Source organism: Panthera pardus, unplaced genomic scaffold (assembly GCF_024362965.1).
Source record: "Panthera pardus isolate Hobbes unplaced genomic scaffold, ASM2436296v1 HiC_scaffold_8, whole genome shotgun sequence".
Lineage (NCBI taxonomy): Eukaryota > Metazoa > Chordata > Mammalia > Carnivora > Felidae > Panthera > Panthera pardus.
This window is the reverse complement of record NW_026527013.1, coordinates 20662543-20681504: the sequence shown is the minus strand read 5'-3', so window position 1 is coordinate 20681504 and position 18962 is coordinate 20662543. Positions and strand designations below refer to the sequence as shown.

At 41.3% G+C, this 18962-nt stretch overlaps 1 protein-coding gene across 2 annotated transcripts; it reads left to right on the top strand.

Annotated features, from left to right (window-relative positions):
• Positions 1–6658: 6658 nt before the first annotated feature.
• Positions 6659–10063, top strand: LOC109247879 (IQ domain-containing protein F5-like). Of its 2 annotated transcripts, none has more exons than XM_019417031.1 (2): positions 6659–6788; positions 9612–10063. In XM_019417031.1, exons 1-2 carry the CDS (start codon positions 6779–6781, stop codon positions 10049–10051), a joined length of 450 nt encoding a protein of 149 aa, XP_019272576.1. In that variant the 5' UTR covers positions 6659–6778; the 3' UTR covers positions 10052–10063. The 2 variants fall into 2 exon arrangements, with proteins under 2 accessions (XP_019272576.1, XP_019272577.1); XM_019417032.2 differs by lacking the exon at positions 6659–6788 and adding an exon at positions 7895–7977.
• Positions 10064–18962: the final 8899 nt, after the last annotated feature.

Sequence of the window (18962 nt, the reverse complement as noted above, 5' to 3'; positions counted from 1 at the left end):
CTGGGCCATTACCCTCTTCATGTATCTCAGGCTCCAGTTTCCCGCATTGGTTGCTGTCCTCTGTGAATGCCCCTCTCACCTAACTTGGGGCTGACATGAAATTTCAGGATGCCCTCTGCACAGATACCCTCCTTGCTGTACTCAAGTTCTGATTTCCTATACCATTAAGGATGCCCTCTTCATCTTGTCCATGCTATGATACCTACTACTGCCATGGCCTTGAACTCCCATGTCCAGACCCCCCCTTTACTCTGCCTGGGTTCCAAACTGGCAACTCTCTTATGCCAACACCTTCCTCACCCTCTTGGGATACACGCCCTGTTCTGTGTCACAGTTTCTCTTGCCCTTGTATACCTATGTTGCATTGCCCAGCCTAATGGCTTTCAGACTAAATTGTTCAGGAAGGGAAGGGAATAAAATGAGGGAAAGGATGAGAGGAAACTAAAATTTCCATTTAAAAACAGAGAAAAACCATCTGCAGAAAAAAGTTCCCAGTCATTAAAATCTGCTTCAACATTTTTATCTCAAACCTCAACGAAACATGACCATAAAGAAAACCAGAAAAATGTCCATGAGAAAATGGCTCAACATGTTTGAACACAGGTTCAGGTCTTCTTCTCTTGGTGTAAATTCATAGGAATAACAGAAAAAGAATATATTTATTTTAAAAATCTCTAATAGAGGCGCCTGGGTGGCTCAGTAGGTTGAGCATCCAACTTCAGCTCGGGTCATGATCTCATGGTTTGTGGGTTCAAGCCCTGCATTGGGCTTGCTGCTGTCAGCGCAGAGCCCACTTCAGATCCTCTGTCCCCCTCTGTCTCTGTCTCTCCCCCATTTGTTCTCTCTCTTTCAAAAATAAAATAACCATTTAAAAAATTAAAATTAAAAAATTAAAAATCTCTAATAGTACCTACACATTTAGGAAGGGAACTAAAATGGACAGAAATTATGTGGCCTCCTTAAAGGACAGAAGGCAGATGTGAAAACACTGAAAGAACATATATCAAAGCTCTAAAAAAAGGTCTCCTATCAAGGAAGAGAGTGGCCATGCAGTCCCTCCAAGCTTGGAAGCAGCTGATTCAGGAGGCAGCAGGGGCTGGTGGCTACTGTGGGGACTAGCTGGGATATAACCATAGAAGGGGCAGCCAGCTCTAGCTGAGCCATGTGGTTGGCAAGAGAAGGACTATCTCCAGGGAGGAGCTATGATTGGTAGGGCCCGATACCATGTGACTCCCTTGCACAGCAAGACTCCTGCCCAGGAGACCACCCACCATGAGATCCCACCCCATGCTTCCCTTGCAACCCATGGACATAGCAATCATCAAGAGGCAAAGAGGAAATCACAAGACAAAGATGAGTACCCAAACAAGAATCACCAAGCTTTGGAGGAAACCAACCGCAGAAAAAAAGCATCCCTAGACTCAATAATGAGAAACACAATGGCCAAGGGAAAGACTAAGAAGGCAACTTAAAGAGGTGGAATTAATATTCTCAGTGGATGGGAGGAGACATTTTAGCCATAAAAGAACAAACCATTATTTAAAAGAGCTATCTATGGATCTTAGAAAGGAACAGTGTTAAAATTCAAACTTGATAGATGGGATGAATAGCAGAATGGACATCACCAAAGTTAATGGGTAGAAAGTTTGACAAGAGAACTCTTGAAATACAGCAGAAAAGGGAAAGATTCAGAGAAATGAAAAGGTTAAAGAAAAGCAAATTTAAAAATGGAGCACCGATCCAGAAGTTCTACTCATGGTTGAATTAGTGTTCTTGAGAAAGGAAGCACAGAGATGAAGAGCAGGAACCTTCAAGGCATTAACGAGTTTCTCAGAACTCATCAAGGAGATTCAATTGCCCTAAAAAAGGTGGCATCCATCTGTTTTCCAAACAGGTTGCAGCACAGTCTCATAGCTGATGAAGATAAAATACATAAACATTTGAAGAGGAAAAAAAAATCCAGAAACTACCCACTCAGGAATAAGTTTCAGACTGACCTCAGCCTTCTCAGCAGCAACACTGGGTGTGAGGAGATTAAGTGGAGTGACACCTTTAATGTTCTAAAAGAAAAGAAATGTAAGCATTGAATGATATACCACCTACAACATCATTCAAGTCTAAGGGCAAAAAATGAAAGACATTTTTATTAATTCAAAGTTTACATTGAAAGTCTCTCAAAGTATTTCTGGGAAGTGAATTCCACAATAAAGGAAAATGAATACAGGAGAATGACATAAGAAGCAGTAATGAGTACAGATGCCATTAAAATTTGTTGTTACAAGAAAGATTTTTCTATTAAAAATATGTGTACTATCTCAGATGATACTAACATGAGAGGATGCTGGAGGCAGTGAATGAAGTAAAGAAAATTGGGCAGAAGTCCTTGACAGATTTGGGGTAGAAGTGACAGATACTGATTGGGTCAAAATTTTCCATGACATAAAATTTAAAGTCTAAGTGTTAAAATGAACCTAAGTATAAATAAGTACTAGAAGAAAAGGAATAAATTGTATAACTTTTATAGAAATTGGAAATTATGTTCAGAGAAAACAAATCTAAAATATGAGGAGATAAACAAACTAGGGGTTTGTTTTTACATTACATAAATCTGAGCATGGACAATCCAAGCCTGGTGTAGCAGTTCATGTAACTAAGCTACTAGTTTCTCATCTGCTCCTCCTCATTATCTTAGAGATGTTAGCCTTATTCTCATGTCCTCAAAGTGATTACCAGAGTGCTGGCTATCAAGCCTACTTTTTAGGGAAGAAGAGGGTTCAGGCAGAATGACAAAAAGGATTCATTTGCATTCTTAAGGAGTTTTCCCAAAAGACTTACCCAGCAACATCTCATTGGCCAGTGAGTATCACATGGCCACTCCAGTCGAAGGAGATCCTGAGAAACGTCATTTTACTTAAATGAGCATGTTGCCAACTCCAATGAATTCAGTTCTTTTGGTAAGAAAGAAGGGTGTGGATATGGGTAAGCAACTCACAATCTCTGTCACAATTGCTAACATAGTAGAAGGGAAGAAACTCACCAACCTCCAAACTCACTGACAACGCAATCTGACAAAAAACAGGGAAAGAAAAACAGATCATAAGAAAAAATGATAGATTTAAAGCACAAAATAAGATGGTAGTAAGTCCATATATATTAGGAATCAATAAATGTGAATTAGTAATATCCATCTATTAAAAAAATGTTCTCCTTCTGAGTTAAACAGATCTTGCTTTTGGTAGACATGGAGATGAATTATACAGACTCCCCTTCAAGGAAGAACCTGCTGCCTTGGCTCCTGGGAGTGCTGATAGCAACTGTCAGCTCCTTCAGGGACTGCTTCAGCTGCAAAGAGCCTGCCTTGCCCAAAGTCAAGCCCTTCAGATACCACCCTCAATGACTGATCTAAGTGAATGTGTAAAGACCTGGCCATTTGGACTTAATGTGGGTCAATCTTGCTAGGCCATTTCAGCAACAGAACTTCCTGTGGTGCTTGCTAAGGCTGCCAGCTGAATTGCTGCATCTTCTCCCTCTACCCAATCCTGTTTCCTTCCCTTTCTTCCCATAGGTGTCGATCCCGAGAGTACTCCCTAATACATAGCCTGAATGCTAAATTCCATCTCCTTTCCTGGAGAACCCAAAGTACAACAGTTGATGCCAGAGGTTGCCTGAGAAAGAAGATAATAAGATGGGGTTTTGAAGTGGGATCACTGACTTCATCAGTGCCTGGTTGGCAACGAGGACCCCAAATACTAGTGGTATGTGCAGCACAGATAGCCCCTGACACAGGGTGGTGGTTTAAATGGTAACCTTCTCAAGCGTGAATGGGATCATATATATATCCACTAGCTGGTGTGACATAGCAAGCATTTGGAAAGAAGAGGGGAATTAAACTATAAAGAATTGGATGGCTATTTTAGGCTCTATGAAGCTCTAGAAAAAGATAACAGATGGCTGAGAACAAGTAACAGGTAATTAAGAAGTAAGTGTAAAAGCCAGAGTGCCTTCTTGATGGCATATGAAGAAACTCTTGTCTACAATGGTAGGGCTTAAAAAGTTGAGGGCCAGGCCCAGGGCTTAATCATCAAAGTGGCCAACATCCTAAGAAGGTTAAATTCTCCATCAAGGTAGGATGTTCTGCCAAAATCAGGGCAGGAAAAAGATGGAACTCTGACACATGGGATAGGATAATTTGGGTTGATGGCCCCCAAATCCTTAATTCCCAAGTTCCCCTGAACCCTTTGAATATGAAGAAATGTGATACTCCACCTTAACTTCACTGATAGTAATGGTGACAGACAATGGGAAACTGAAGATGCAAACTACATGGGCAGGTAGCTTAGACTCTTGAGTACCCACCACTGTTGTGCCATCAGCCCTCTTAGCTCATACTCATGTGGGCTTATAGGGAACCCCTTGGGACCAGCTGACATAAGAGGAAAATGCCTGACTTGCAGATTGTTAAGCTTAGTATGTGTATGCCATCCCCAAAGAGCAGGTGAGCCACAGCCTCATTCAAAGGTAGCCTTGAAAGACAGTGAGTGGTGAGGGGAAAGTCCTCTCAGTTGTCAGAGTTTCAGGCTGAACACCTACTTTATGCAGAAAGAGAAGTGGTCTGAGATAGAATATATATGGGCTTTTCAGCAGTGGTGAATGGCTTATTGGTCAGTTTCCTGGCAACACAAAGACTTGAACAATGGGGACAAGGAAGTCTGGTCTAGAGGCAGATAGATGGACATACGGGAGTATACACAGAGTAAAAAATCTTTGTATTGTATGTTAACACCTGCCACCAGGGTACATCTACCACGGAATAGGCACTAAACAGTGAAGTAGACAAAAACACTGGACTGGTTGATGTCAGCCAACTTCTGTCACTCGTTCTATTGCTAGAACAATGGGTCCTGGATGGTCATGGAGGCAAAGATAGAGGCAATATAGGGACCCAACAGCATAGGCTCCAAGTTAGCAAGGCTTATGTAGCTATTGATACTGCTATGTTCAAGTCATGGAGTTGTGGTGTGTTTGGTAAATCAGAACATTCACCTTCTGTTTCTGAGAAAAACTCACAGAACTAATAATAGTTAAGTCAACAATGGCAGGAAAGCTTATCATTGATGTTCCTGCTTTAGTAACACAGTAGATTAAAATGTTTTCCCCAAAATACCTATTGATGAATAATACAATGAGTAACCATAGGCTGTAAGCACTTTACATTTTCATAAACTTTGTAAATTTGTCCAACTAAGCCTAAGTTTTCTGCTTTTTTCCACACGTATTTTCACTGTATCAGTTTTATCACATCCTAGCAGATTCCACTTCAGGTGGCATTGAATTTGTCTCTTCTCGGCTTCTTCAACCAGTATTCTCAACTGTAGTTGTTTTCATGCAGACTATTCATAAAGCTGAATTCTTTAGTCCTCTTAAAGTTGGCATTCACCTCTTCCATGAACAACAGCTGAGCTGTATGGTAACATCTGCTAACTCCTCAACAGCTAAGGAAAAACCACTTGAAATCATTTTCCTTGTTTTAATTTGACTGTTGGTTTTGTCCCCAGTGTCTTCAACTCTCAGAGCAACTATTCCCATGAAAGGCTAATAGTGTTAAGTTTATTTTCTGTCATCACATTTTTTTTTCCAGCTGCTGCAATTAAACATAATTTAATTAGCTCACCAGTAATAAACACGTTTTCTTGCTTGGCTAACAAATGCGCAGTCTGCAAACTTACTTTGTGCCTCATTTTCATTTTTTATTTTTGTAAAGAAGTTCTGCTGTGGTGAGATATCCCATTTAAAATTGCTAAATTTTAAGATCTTTGCTTTCTTGTGAGTTAGGAATAATACGGACTGCTTAGTCTGGTAATGTAGGTATATAATGCTGTATCCCTTTAGCACAGATACAATGTTGCATAATGAACACAATGCTTTGCTATTGCCAAATAATGTGACATTTAAAGTCTACTTTTCTCCTCTGTTCTTGTTTGACATAATACATTATGTATTGGTGATAAAATATAAATCACAGCAAGCAGTATATGTGGCACTCGAAATACTATTCAGTTATAACTGCACCACTGCCATTTGTTGTGTGTTGAGCAGCAGTGGGAGGTGATGGGAGGGTCATATACTGTCCCTGTCACAAATACTCAAATCTGTCATTGCGGTGCAAATGTGGCAATAGACAGCCTATAAACAAATAAACCTGGCTGTGTTCCAATACAATTTTATTTATGGATGCTTAAATTTGAATTTCATGCAATTCTCATGTGTCACGAGGTTTTTTTTTGTGTGTGTGTGTTTTTTGTTTTTGTTTTTGTTTTTTTTTTAGTTTTTTCAACCACTGAAAAATATAAAAACCATTCTTTGCAGGATGTACAAAAACAGGCAGTGGGGTGGATTTAACCTATGTGCTGTAGTTGCTAACCCAAGCCCTAAATCAAGGCCCATTACATGGTGCTTGGTTCCTAATAGGTAGAATGTATGTGTCCCAGAATCAATGTGTGGCAGTGGTGGTGCATCCATGAGCACCCTTCCAGTTATACATGTGGGAATTTGGGCTTTGTGTCCCTGCAGGCTCCATACGACTGGGGATTCTAGTTTCTAGGGAGGAGGGTAGTCATCAAGGGTCACAATAAGGGTCCCACTAAACTTAAAGCTATGGCTGGGACCTGGTCACTTTGGACTCCTTTGCCAAGAGACAAGCAGGTATTGAAAGGAGTCACCGTACTGGCAGGGATAATTAACCCTGGTCATCAGAAGGTGAGGGGGCTGCTGCCACACTATGGGGGCAGGTAAGACTATGAATGCTGCTTGGGTGATTCACTGGCAGATCTGTTGGTGCTTTGCTGCCCAGTGTAATGGTAGATGAATACAATTATGACTGGAGAAGTATGGTAACTAGAGAATCAGATACCTCACGGTTGAAGGTCTAGACTCACGGATAAAGGTCTGGATAACTGCTCCCCCTGAAATTGCCTAGACCAGCAGAAGTGCTAGTCAAAGGGTGGAAGGGGGAAGGGAGAAGGGGGTAAGGAGTGTGAGTCTTCTCTACATGCCACCCCCCTGCATAGCCCCCACACTGCCCCCATCCCATGCCCACTCTACATATTGCAAATGCACTCCTCAATGACCCCTGGGGCTGTGACCCTGAGAGGGGACCAGGTCTTCACAATGACCATGTGGGTCTTCAGAGGCAAGGAGCAGGCAAAAGTGGGGCACTTCTTGTGTAGTGGTTGCCCCTCACCCATCTTCTGGCTGTGACTTTGAGGCTCTCAGGGGAAAAGGAAGACAGGAGAGTGTTTGAGCCCACTTGAGCCTGAGATGAAGGCCATGGCTAGTCCTGGGGGCTTCATGAATGCTCTCCCAGAGGCCTGATAACTAGACGACCTACAGTTAGGCCAGACATAGGAGGTTTAGCAACGAGGGAGTTTATTCTGTTCCACTAATTCTGCTATCTTCTTCAGAGATGATCACTGCTAATTTTTATCTACCTTCTTAATCCCCACCCCTTTAAAAATAATGCTTTTGTGACAACATGTGTATAAATATATACTTATATTGAGTTCATCTTGATTTGATGATTGTTGATCTTGCTAAATCTTGAACACTGTTCTGTATCAGTACATAGAACACTCATTCTAATTGTTATCTGGGGTGTCGTTGTTGAGATAAACTGAAATCCATATAATAAATACTATCCAGGCTTTAATGAGTATCATTATACACTTTTGTGTCAGTGGGTCAGTATTTGGGGTGTCCTTCTTTGTAGCTAGAACTCTGGCCACTCTGGTAGGAAAGAAAGGACAGTTCTTCTAGGTTTTTCTTAGAAAGGGGCTTAATTGCTGGAAGCCATCCTGGTGCCTGAGTCATAGGTGCCTTTATGACATCATATCTCTCACCCCACCTCCACTTTTCCTGCCAGTGTGTGGCTGGAGGAGTATGGACCTGAGAGTGGTGGGACCACCTTGCCCCTAACCATGGGTAATTTAGTAAAGTGCAGATCTGAGGGGGATTTGACTATCCACCTCAAGTCATGGGCATTTAATGTTTTGTAAGAAAGAGTTAGATCCACCTGAGCTTTCTGGGAGGACAGTAAAGTTCTCAGGATGAGACCCCCCCCCCCCCCAACCCCAATCCTTCCATGTCTGAGGTCCCAGGAAAGGCCAGGAATCTGTGTGGTTGACTTGTCACCTAGTGATGGGAAGATCACCCTTACTTTCTCCAATGTTTTTCTCGGTAGTCTCTGATTACAGGACAGCAAAATTTCCAAGTTATAGTCAAAGATGATGAAGTCATATTGATAGAACAGAGGTTGAAGGAGCAAAGGGGAGAAGAGGAAGCGGCTGTCCCCCAAACTCCCACCCACATCACTGCCATCACCCACTCCACTCCTCCATGTGTAGATGGTTACAGGCTTTACTATGTTGGGGAAAGTCTTGACTTGTGACATCTCTGACCCTTGGGGTTCAGTGGAGTATTCCAAAACTCTGTGACCATGAACTTTGTTATCCAAAGAGAGATGCTTCAGTGAGTGAAGGGACACTTATTTTAAATTTTTTTTTTTTTCAACGTTTATTTTATTTTTGGGACAGAGAGAGACAGAGCATGAACGGGGGAGGGACAGAGAGAAGGGAGACACAGAATCGGAAACAGGCTCCAGGCTCCGAGCCATCAGCCCAGAGCCCGACGCGGGGCTCGAACTCACGGACCGTGAGATCGTGACCTGGCTGAAGTCGGACGCTTAACCGACTGCGCCACCCAGGCGCCCCGAAGGGACACTTATTAATGCGGCTCCAGGACAATAGGCATAAACCCAGGGTGTGCTAGGCAAACAGAGGAATGGTCCTCATACACAGAGCTGGAATGAATACAGATTGACTCCTCCTTGGCTATCCTTTTCCCCCATTTTCTCCTTAGGCTGAGATGTGGGTCTGGCCAAGGTGTATAGATTGTGCCAAGGAGGTGGGCAAAGAGTATGAACTTAGACCATGCATGGTTGGGAGCTACAAGGTGGGGACTGTGTTTGGCGTAGAGGTACAGGAAGATTGGGTCTAGAAGTGTGTGTGCACGTGTATCTTTATACTAATGTATGTGTTAACTGATGCTTAAGCTCAAGTATAGACGGTGGAAGAATCTTTTAATACTTTGGTGAGGCAGAAGGGAGACAGCCCGTTGTGGATGTAACCTGAAGTCAGAGGTGAGAGGGCAGGGGGTACAAAGATGCCACTTTTCCAGCAAACGGGAGGGGTCTGAGGAAAGAGACATGAACCGTACGTAGGTGGTTGGGTCCAGGTGAAACTTACATCTCTTTCACTTCTGATTATGGTGCTCTTGCTTTAAACTAGCCAACCAGGTCCATGCAAAACTGGGTGACACTGCAAGTTCAGGAGGAGGCCATGAGACTCAGAGGGCAAGATGATGTGTCCATGTCCAGTAATCAGAGAGTGGCAGAGGCAGGACACCTGCTTAATCTCCTGAGTCCATCCATTGCCCACAAAAGCTCTGTTGAATGTCAGAGAAAGGGGCAATTGTTGATAGAGGATCAGGGCTCCTTCCTGGCACACCTGGGAGTTGAAATGTATGAGTTTCCTAAGTGTCCCATTTTCTTTTGCAAGGCCCTGGAATAAAGACCACCACAAAACAGGAAGCGGCCATGTTCATCCAGGCCTGGTGGCGGGGCACCCTGGTACGCCGGACACTGTTGCACGCATCCCTCAGAGCGTGGATAATTCAGCGCTGGTGGAAGCAGATGCTGGTGAAGCTGATGGAGAAGAAGAAGCGATTATCCCTACAGTCCTATGCTCAGCAAGAATGGGCAGTGGTCAAGCTGCAGTCCTGGGTCCGCATGTGGCGCTTACGCCTTCGTTACTGCCGTTTGCTCCACGCTGTCCGCATCATCCAGATCTATTGGCGCTGGCATATTTGTCAAACACGTGGCTTTATTCAGGGCCGTTACAACCTCAAAGAAAGCCAACTAAATCTTCAACTTGAAATCTCTTTAGGCTTACAGGCTTGTAAAGTGCAACAGTGCATACCCCTTCCAGTAAATGAATGATCAGGTCTGCTATATCTGTGTCCTCTGCTCTTTTTGCCAGATTTCAAAGAGGTCATTGAGGTCATTAGATAGCATCTCATAAATCAGTCCCGAGGAAGTGCCAGTTCTCCTAGCATGGAGAAAGATTCTGAGAGCCCAATGCTGGATGAACAGGACCTATGAACAGATTGATTAGCAATGTCTGCCATGGGTAGGAGATTTGGGGGCTTTAGGGCCTCCAAGTTGGCCAACACAGGAGAGACTCTTTCACAGTGTGAAAGACTCTTTCACAGTGGCACCCTCTGTAGTTGTGTAACATGGAGGACTGTGCCATCTTTTGCTTCCCCCCATCCAAATGTTTAAAAAATGTTATTTAAAAAACTGTGGTTGGGGCGCCTGGGTGGCTCAGTCGCTTGAGTGTCCGACTTCAGCTCAGGTCATGATCTCACGGTCTGTGAGTTCAGGCCCCGCATCGGGCTCTGTGCTGACAGCTTGGAGCCTGGAGTCTGCCTCAGATTCTGTGTCTCCCTCTCTCTCTGCCCCTCCCCTGCTCATGCTCTGTCTCAAAAATAAATAAAAATATTTTTAAAAAAATAAAAAAAAAACTGTGGTAAAATATACATAACATAGAATTGACCATTTTAATAATGTTTAAATAAACAGCTCAATGGCATTAAGTATTTCACATTGTTGTGCAATTATCACCAGCAGCCATGTCCAGAACTTTATTCATCTTGCAAAATTAAAACTCTGTACTATTAAACAATTATTCTCCATTCTCCCTTGCCCTCAGCCCCAGGCAACCACCATTCTATTCTGTCTTAATCAATTTGGTCACTGTAAAAATCTCATTTGAATGGAATCAGACATTAGTGGTAGCAGTAGTAGTAGAAGTGACTGACTTTTTCATTTAGCATGTCTTCAAGGTTCATCCATGTTGTACCATGTGTCAGAATTTCCTTCTTTTCTAAGGATGAATAATATTTATTGTATGTATACACCACATTTTGTCTATCTATTCATCCATGAATGGATACTTTGGTTGCTTCCACCTTTTGATTATTGTGAATAATACTGCTGTGAACATGGGTGTACAAAGATCTCTTTGAGATTCTGCTTTTGATTCTTTTGTGTATATACTCAAAAGTGGGATGGCTGGATCATTATTAAATAGTAATTCTATTATAAAATTCATTATAAAAATAGTAATTCTATTTTTAATTTTGAGGAACTGCTGTGCTGTTTTCGGTAGCATCTGTACCATTTTACATTCCCATCAACAGTGCACAAGGGTTCCAATTTCTCCACATCCTTGCCAATGCTTGCTAATCTGACTCTCTTTCTCTCTCTCTCTTTTTGATAGTAGCTATCTTCTGGAGGTGAAGTGGTATCTCATTGTAGTTTTTATTTTCATTTCCCTAACGATTAGTGATGTTCAGTATCTTTTCATATGCTTACTAGTCATTTGTATATCTTCTTTGAAGAAATATTTATTAAATCCTTTGTCCATTTTTGAATCAGGTTTTTTGTTGTTGTTGAGTTGTAGGTGTTCTTTCTATATTCTGGATATTAATACCTGATCAGATATATAATTTTCAAAGATTTGATCCTATTTTTTAAAAAACTAGCTGTATTGATAGCTCAGAGACTGGAGCCTGCTTCAGATTCTGTCTCCCTTTCTTCCCGCCCCTCCCCTTTCAGTGCAGCTAAAGCTAGCAGCAAGCAGGGGAGGGGTGGAGGGAGAGAGACACAAAACCTGAAGCAGGCTCCAGGCTCAGCACAGAGCCTGAACCGGGGCTCGAACTCGCGAACGGAGAGATCATGACCTGACTTGAGCTGAAGTCAGAGGCTTAACTGACTGAGGCATCCAGGTGGCTGAGAACCCAGTAGGGGTTCTTTTTTGACAGTTTTTTCCTTCTGCCTCAATGTTTCCAGTGAGATCTACTGATGACGTTATAGGCAATCACTTATATATAATGGGTTGCTTCTCCGTTGATGCTTTCAAGATTCTCTCTTTGTCTTTGTCTTTTAGAAGTTTGACTATAGTGTTCCTTTGCATAGATCTCTTTGAATTTATCCTGCCTTGAGTTCACTGAGCTTTTAAGGTGTTTATATTCATGTATTTTATCAAATTTGCCAAGTTTTAAGCCATTCTTCAATAATCTCTCTGCACTTTTTTTTTCTCTTCCTTCTAGGACTTCCACAATGCATATGCGGAGAGGTTGGTGGTCTTCCACAGGTCTTTAAGCTATATTAGCTTTTATTCAATCTTTCCTTCTGTTCCTCAGACTCAATAATTTCAATTGTCCTATCTTCAAGTTTGCAGATTCTTTTGACTGCTCAGATATGCTTTTGAATCCCTCTAATGAATTTTCATTTCAGTTCTTGTAATTTTCAATCCAAGAATTACTTTTTAAAAGGATTTTCTATCTCTTGGGGCACCTGGGTGGCTCAGCTGGTTAAGCATCTGACTCTTGATCTCAGCTCAGTTCTTGATCTCAGGGTCATGAGTTCAAGCCCTACATTGGGCTTCATGGAGCCTACTTAAAAAATGTTTTTTATCTCTTAATATTTCCATTTTGTTCTTACATCATCTTGACTTTGTCCATGTCTTCTTTTAGCTCTCTGAGCACCTTTTAGACAGCAGTTTTAAAGTCGATTTCTAGTAAGTCTGCCATCTTGTTTATCTCAGGGAGTTTCTGTTGATTTAATGTTTTTCCTTTGAATAGGACATAGTTTCTCATTTCTTAGTATACCTTGGAATTTTTTGTTGTTGAAAACTGGAAATTTGAATCTTATAATGTGGTGATTCTACAGGTCAGATTTTCACACTTTCCCTCATTTTGCTAGTTTTGTTGTCGTTGTTGTTGTTGGTTTGTTGTAAGGTGTCTCTGTGTTTGGAGTTAATCTAAGGTGTAAATTTAAGACCTTCTCTTAAATTTTGAGCCCACAACTTTTCCTGGGCAAACATAATGACTTTTTATATTACCCTGTATATGTGTTCTAGTCCTTAAATGTCTGGTACTCAATAAGGGAAAAAGAGAAAAGTGAAGAGTAAAAATTTTTTAAAAAGGTTCCATATCTTTAAATCCTCTGGAAATTGTTTTAGCTGGAAGAAAAGGGTATTGAAACAATTGGTGGGGATTGGGAATTGCAACAATGGCTGCCTGCCTCTGTACCTCTGTGATCACAAGCAGCAATAAGCAATCAGAGCACAGATCCTTGATATTTAGAGGACAGAATCTTTATTACTCACCTTGGTTTTTGGAAACAGAATAAAAATTTTTATGGAACTCATACATGGTTGCCCACCACAGTGCTGGGGATTAGGGATAGGGTCAGGGATGGGTAGCCAGTACTGTACAAAGGGCTGAAATTGACCAAAATTAATGACAGTTTACCATCTAGGTTTCTGGAAGTTATAAGCCTTCAAATAGAGTCCAGAGCTCCAAAACAGCTACATCAGACAGTCTTCCAGTGCAGTTGTTGTCTAGATGAGGGAGATGGATTCTTTGTCCATCCTTTCTGCCATGTTTTCTCTAGCTTTGACTTCATATAAAGGCTTTCATGTAAACATAAATTTCCGTCCCCCCCCCATCCCCCGGGAATAATACCCAAGAGTACAATTTCAGAATTGTATGAGAATTGCATATTTAGTTATTTAGGAAAATTCAAAATTGTTTTCCAGAGTTGCTGTGCCATTTAACATTCCTACCAACAATTTTTGAGAGATGCAGTTTCTCCATATTTTCACCAGCATTTGGTTTTGTCAGTATTTTTTGTTTTAGCCATTCTGATAGATAGTGACATTCCACTGTTTTTTTTTAAAGTTTTATTTATTTAAGTAATCTCTACACCCAAAGTGGGGCTTGAACTCATAACCCCAAGATTAAGAGTTGCATACTCCACTGACTGAGCCAGGCTCCCCTTCACTGTGGCTTTAATTTCCATTTACCAAATGGTTAATTAAGTTGAATGCTTAATTAATACTTTCAAGTGTTTATTTGCCATCTATGTACTCTCCAGTGAAATGTTTGTTAATGTCTTTTGCTTATTTTCCATCTGGATTGTTTCTTTTTTACTGTTTTGTTTTGGGAGTTTGTTTTTGTTTTTGTTTTTAAAGTAAGTTTCATGCCCAGCACAGAGCCCAACATAGAGCCCAATGCGGGACTTGAACTCATGATCCTGAGATCAAGATCTGAGCTGAGATCAACAGTTTGACACTTAACTGACTGAACCACCCAGGTGCCCCTCTTTGGGAATATAAAAGATATATATTTTAGCAGAGAATATCAGCAAGATGATGAAAAAGGAGGCTCCCTGCTCATATTCCCCCTCAGCAGCAATAATTTGGCAGCCACCCATGGACAAAAGTACTCTGTGAGAGATCTTGGATCCAGGTAAGAGATTGTGAAACCCCAGGGGAGTCAAGAACTAAGAAGGCCATTTTGACAATGTAGGCTAATGCCCAGGTGGCTGACTCACTACCCATGGTCTTGTCTACAAACATGGAAATACCTCTATGTCCCCTGTTTGGCCTTGAGCTTACAACCAACACCATATATCAAGGGACTTGGGAGGAGTCATGTGTGTCTATGTCTCAGGCAATTGTCACAGACCTTGGTCCCAGCTTTGGACCATGAAATGGCTTGTAAACCAGTTCTAGCCCCTCTCAACCTCATCCTGGGAGCCCCTGGAGGCAAGCCTGTCAAACTTGGTCTGATGCAGATCCTGAAATGGCCCTGTGACTCACCTCAAGGTCCTCCCAACTGCAGTCTAAAGCAATCCTGACAGCCCAGGGGTCCAGGGGAAAACATGCTCCTCTGCACTCCTGGACATCCTGAAATTGCACTGTAATTTGGCTCCAGTTATTCCCAGCTTCAGTCCACAAAGTCCCAGAAGCCTGGGGATCCACTGGGAGAAATGCCCATCAGTGTCTCTGGAAGCAGGACAGCCAACTTTGGTATGACAGCAGATTCATGAAACAGCTCTGTGACTTGGCTCTAGCCCATCCCAGTCACAATCCATAAGCAGCCCTGCCCACTTAGTGACCAACTAGAAAAACACATCCACCTGTGCCTCCAGAGCCAGGCCTGCAGACCTCAGTCCTGGCTATGAACACTGAAGTAGCCTTGGGACTCAGTTCTAGCCCCTCTAAGCCATGATCTGGGCCCAGTTATGCCTTCCTAGGGCCTACCCAGTGTCCTGGCAGGATCTTTCTTAGGGACCTGGTGGGAGCCACATTCATCCATATACCTAGTAATAGAGACCATGAAGAATCAGGCAAACATGACACCAACAAAGGAAAACTAATAATGTTCCAGTAAGTGAGTCCAAAGAAATGGAGATCTGTGAATTGCCCGACAATTCAAAGTAATCACCTTAAAGAAACTGAATGAAATGCAAGAGAACACAAATAATTAAGCAAAAAGAAGAAAAAAATGAAGAAAATAAGAAATATAAAAAATAGAAAATATAAAAAAGAAACAAATTCTACAGCTATAAAATACAATGAAAGACTGAAAACCTATAGAAAACTTAAATAAGACTTGATCACTCAGAAGAAAGAATCAAGGAACTCAAATACAGGTCATCTGATGTTAGCCAGTTAGAGGAACAAAAAGAAAAAAGGAATGAAAAAGAATGAAGAATGCCTACATGAATAATGGAATTCCACTAACTGAACAAATATACACATTATAGAAGTCCCAGAAGAAGAAGAGAGGGGAAAGGGCAGGAAGGTATTTAAGGAAATAATAGCTGAAAACTTCCTATATTTTGGGAGAGATATGGACATCCAGGTACCTGAAGCTCAAGGGACCCCAAGCAAGATCAACCCAAAGAAGACTACTCTGAGATACATTATAATCAAATTGTTAAAGTCAAAGACAAATAGAAAAATTTAAAAACAGCAAAATAAAAGCAACTTGTCACATAGAAGGGGAACCCTCCCCCCAAAAAAAACCATACACACACACAAAGGCTATCAGTGGAAATCTCAGCAGAAACCTTGAAGGTCAGGAAGAAGTAGGATGATATAGCTGTAGTGCTGAAAGAAAAAACTTCCAACCAAGAATACTACACCCAGCATTGTTGTCCTTCAGATTGAAGGAGGGATAAAGACCAGACAAAGAAAAGCAGAAGGACTTCATCATCACTAGACCTACCTTACAAGAAATGCTAAAGGGAGTCTTCAAGTTGAAACGAAAGAATGCTAAGAAATAACATGAAAACATATGAAAGTATAAAACCTGTTGGTAAAGTTAAAATATACAGTCAAATTCAGAGCACTCTAATACTGTAATTGTGGTGCACAAATAACTTTTTTTTTTAAGAGAGAGAGTGTGAGCAGGGGAGAGAGAGAGAGAACCTTAAGCAAGCTCCACTCTCAGTGTGGAGCCTAATATGGAGTTCAATCCCACAACCTTGGGATCATGACCTGAGATGAAATCAAGAGTTGGACACTCAACTGACTGAGCCACCCAAGCGCCCTGGTGCATAAATCACTTTTAAGTCTAGTGTAAAAGTTAAAAGATGGTTGCCAGAAGGGGTGAGGGTAGAGGAATGGGCAAAATGGATAGAGGGGAGTGGGAGGTATGGGCTTCCAGTTATGGAATCATTAAATCGTCGGAACAAAAGATACAAAACATGGACTATAGTCAGTGGTGCTGTAATAGTGTTGTATGGTGACAGATGGTAGCTACATTTGTTGTGAGAACAGAATAATGTAAGTGTTGTTGAATCACTATGCTGTACACCTGAAAATAATGTAACATTGTGGGTCAACTACATTAATTTTTTTTTTTAAAAACAAGGAACTGTGAAAAAAGACAATAGTAATAAAAATATAGGTACAATAATTTGTTAATAGATGCACAATATAAAAAGATATAAAGTGTGATATAAAGTATGGAAAGAAAAGTTAAAGTATAGAGTTTTTGTATGCAATTGAAGGTAAGTTGTCAATATCTTAAGATACATTGCTATAACTGTAAGATGTTTTATGTAAGCCTCATGGTAACCGCACACACACACACACACAAATCTTCTAGTAGAGGGGCATCTGGGTGGCTCAGTTGGTTAAATGTTCTACTCTTGATTTTGGCTCAGGTCAGTTAAGTGTCCAACTCTTTTTTTTAAATTACTTTTTAAAAGTTTATTTATTTTGAGAGAGACAGAGTGGGATCAGGGGAAAGGGAGAGAGAGAGAGAGAGAGAGAGAGAGAGAGAGAGAGAGAGAGAGAGAGAGAGAGAGAATCCCAAGAAGGCTCTGAAGGGTCAGTGCAGAGCCTGACATGGGCTTGAACTCACAAAACTGTGAAATCATGACCTGAGCCGAAATCAAGATTCAGACGCTAACCAACTGAGCCACCCACTTTTAATTTCGGCTCAAGTCATGATCTCAAGGTTCGTGGGTTCAAGTCCAGCTTTGGGCTCTGTGCTGACAGCTCAGAGCCTGGAGCCTACTTCGGATTCTGTGTCTCCCTCTCCCTCTGCCCTCCCCCACTCACATTCTGTCTCTCTCTCAAAGATAAACATTTAAAAAATTTAAAATACATAAATGAATTCAATTCTCCATTCAAAAGGCACATAGAAAAGATTTTTAAAAAGCAAGATAAACAACATGCTGCCTACAGGAGACTCACTTAAGCTTTAAGAACACACATAGGCTGAAAGTGAAGAGATGTAAAAACATATTCCATGCAAATCATAACCCAAAGAAAGCGAGCAGGGCTGGCTATCCTTTTATCAGAGGAAATAGACTTAAAAAAAAATTTTTTTTTAACGTTTATTTATTTTTGAGACAGAGAGAGACAGAGCATGAATGGGGGAGGGTCAGAGAGAGGGAGACACAGAATCCGAAACAGGATCCAGGCTCTGAGCTGTCAGCACAGAGCCCGACGCGGGGCTCGAACTCACGGACCACGAGATCATGACCTGAGCCGAAGTCAGCCGCTTAACCGACTTTTATTCAAAATCAATCACAAGATTAAAAAGGTCACTATATAGTGATAAAGAAGTCAGGTGCCCCAGAGGAAATAGACTTTTATTCAAAATCAATCACAAGATTAAAAAGGTCACTATATAGTGATAAAGAAGTCAATTCATCAAGAGGATATAACAATTATAAATAGATATGTACCAGAGCACCTAAATATTTAGAGCAAAATTTTTTTACACAATTCTTTAATGTTTGTTTATTTTTGAGAAAGAAAGGCAGAGTGTGAGTTGGGGAGGAGCAGAGAGAGGGAAACACAGAATCTGAAGCAGGTTCCAGCCTGAGCTGTCAGCACAGAGCCCAACGAGGGATTCAAACCCACGAACCACAAGATCATGACCTGAACCAAAGTCAGACGCTTAACCAACTGAGCTACCCAGGTGCCCCTAGAGCAAATCTTAACAGAAGTGAGGGGAAAAACAGACAGCAATACAATAATAGTAGTGGACTTCAAACCTCACTTTCAACAATGGATAGATTATCTAGACAGAAAAACAATGAGGAAATAATAGGATTGAATAACACTATAGACTAAATGGACTAAACAGACATATCCACAGCATTCCACCCAATGGCACCAGAATACCATTCTTCTCAAGCACACATGGGACATTCCTCAGGAGAGATCATATATTGGGTCTCAAAAAAAGTCTTGGAAAATTTCAGAAGATTGACATGGTACCAAGTATCTCCTCTGACCACAACGGTATGAAATTAGAAATCAATAATAAGAGGAAATTGAAAAATGCACAATTTGGAATTGGAAATTAAACAATACACTTCTGAACAATCAATGAGTCAAAAAAGAAATAAAAATGGAAGTGAAAGTACCTTGAGACAAATAAAGATGAAAATAACAACATACCAAAATTTATGGGATACAGCAAAAGCTGTTCTAAGAGGGAGGTGTAAAATGAGAATGCCTACATTAAAA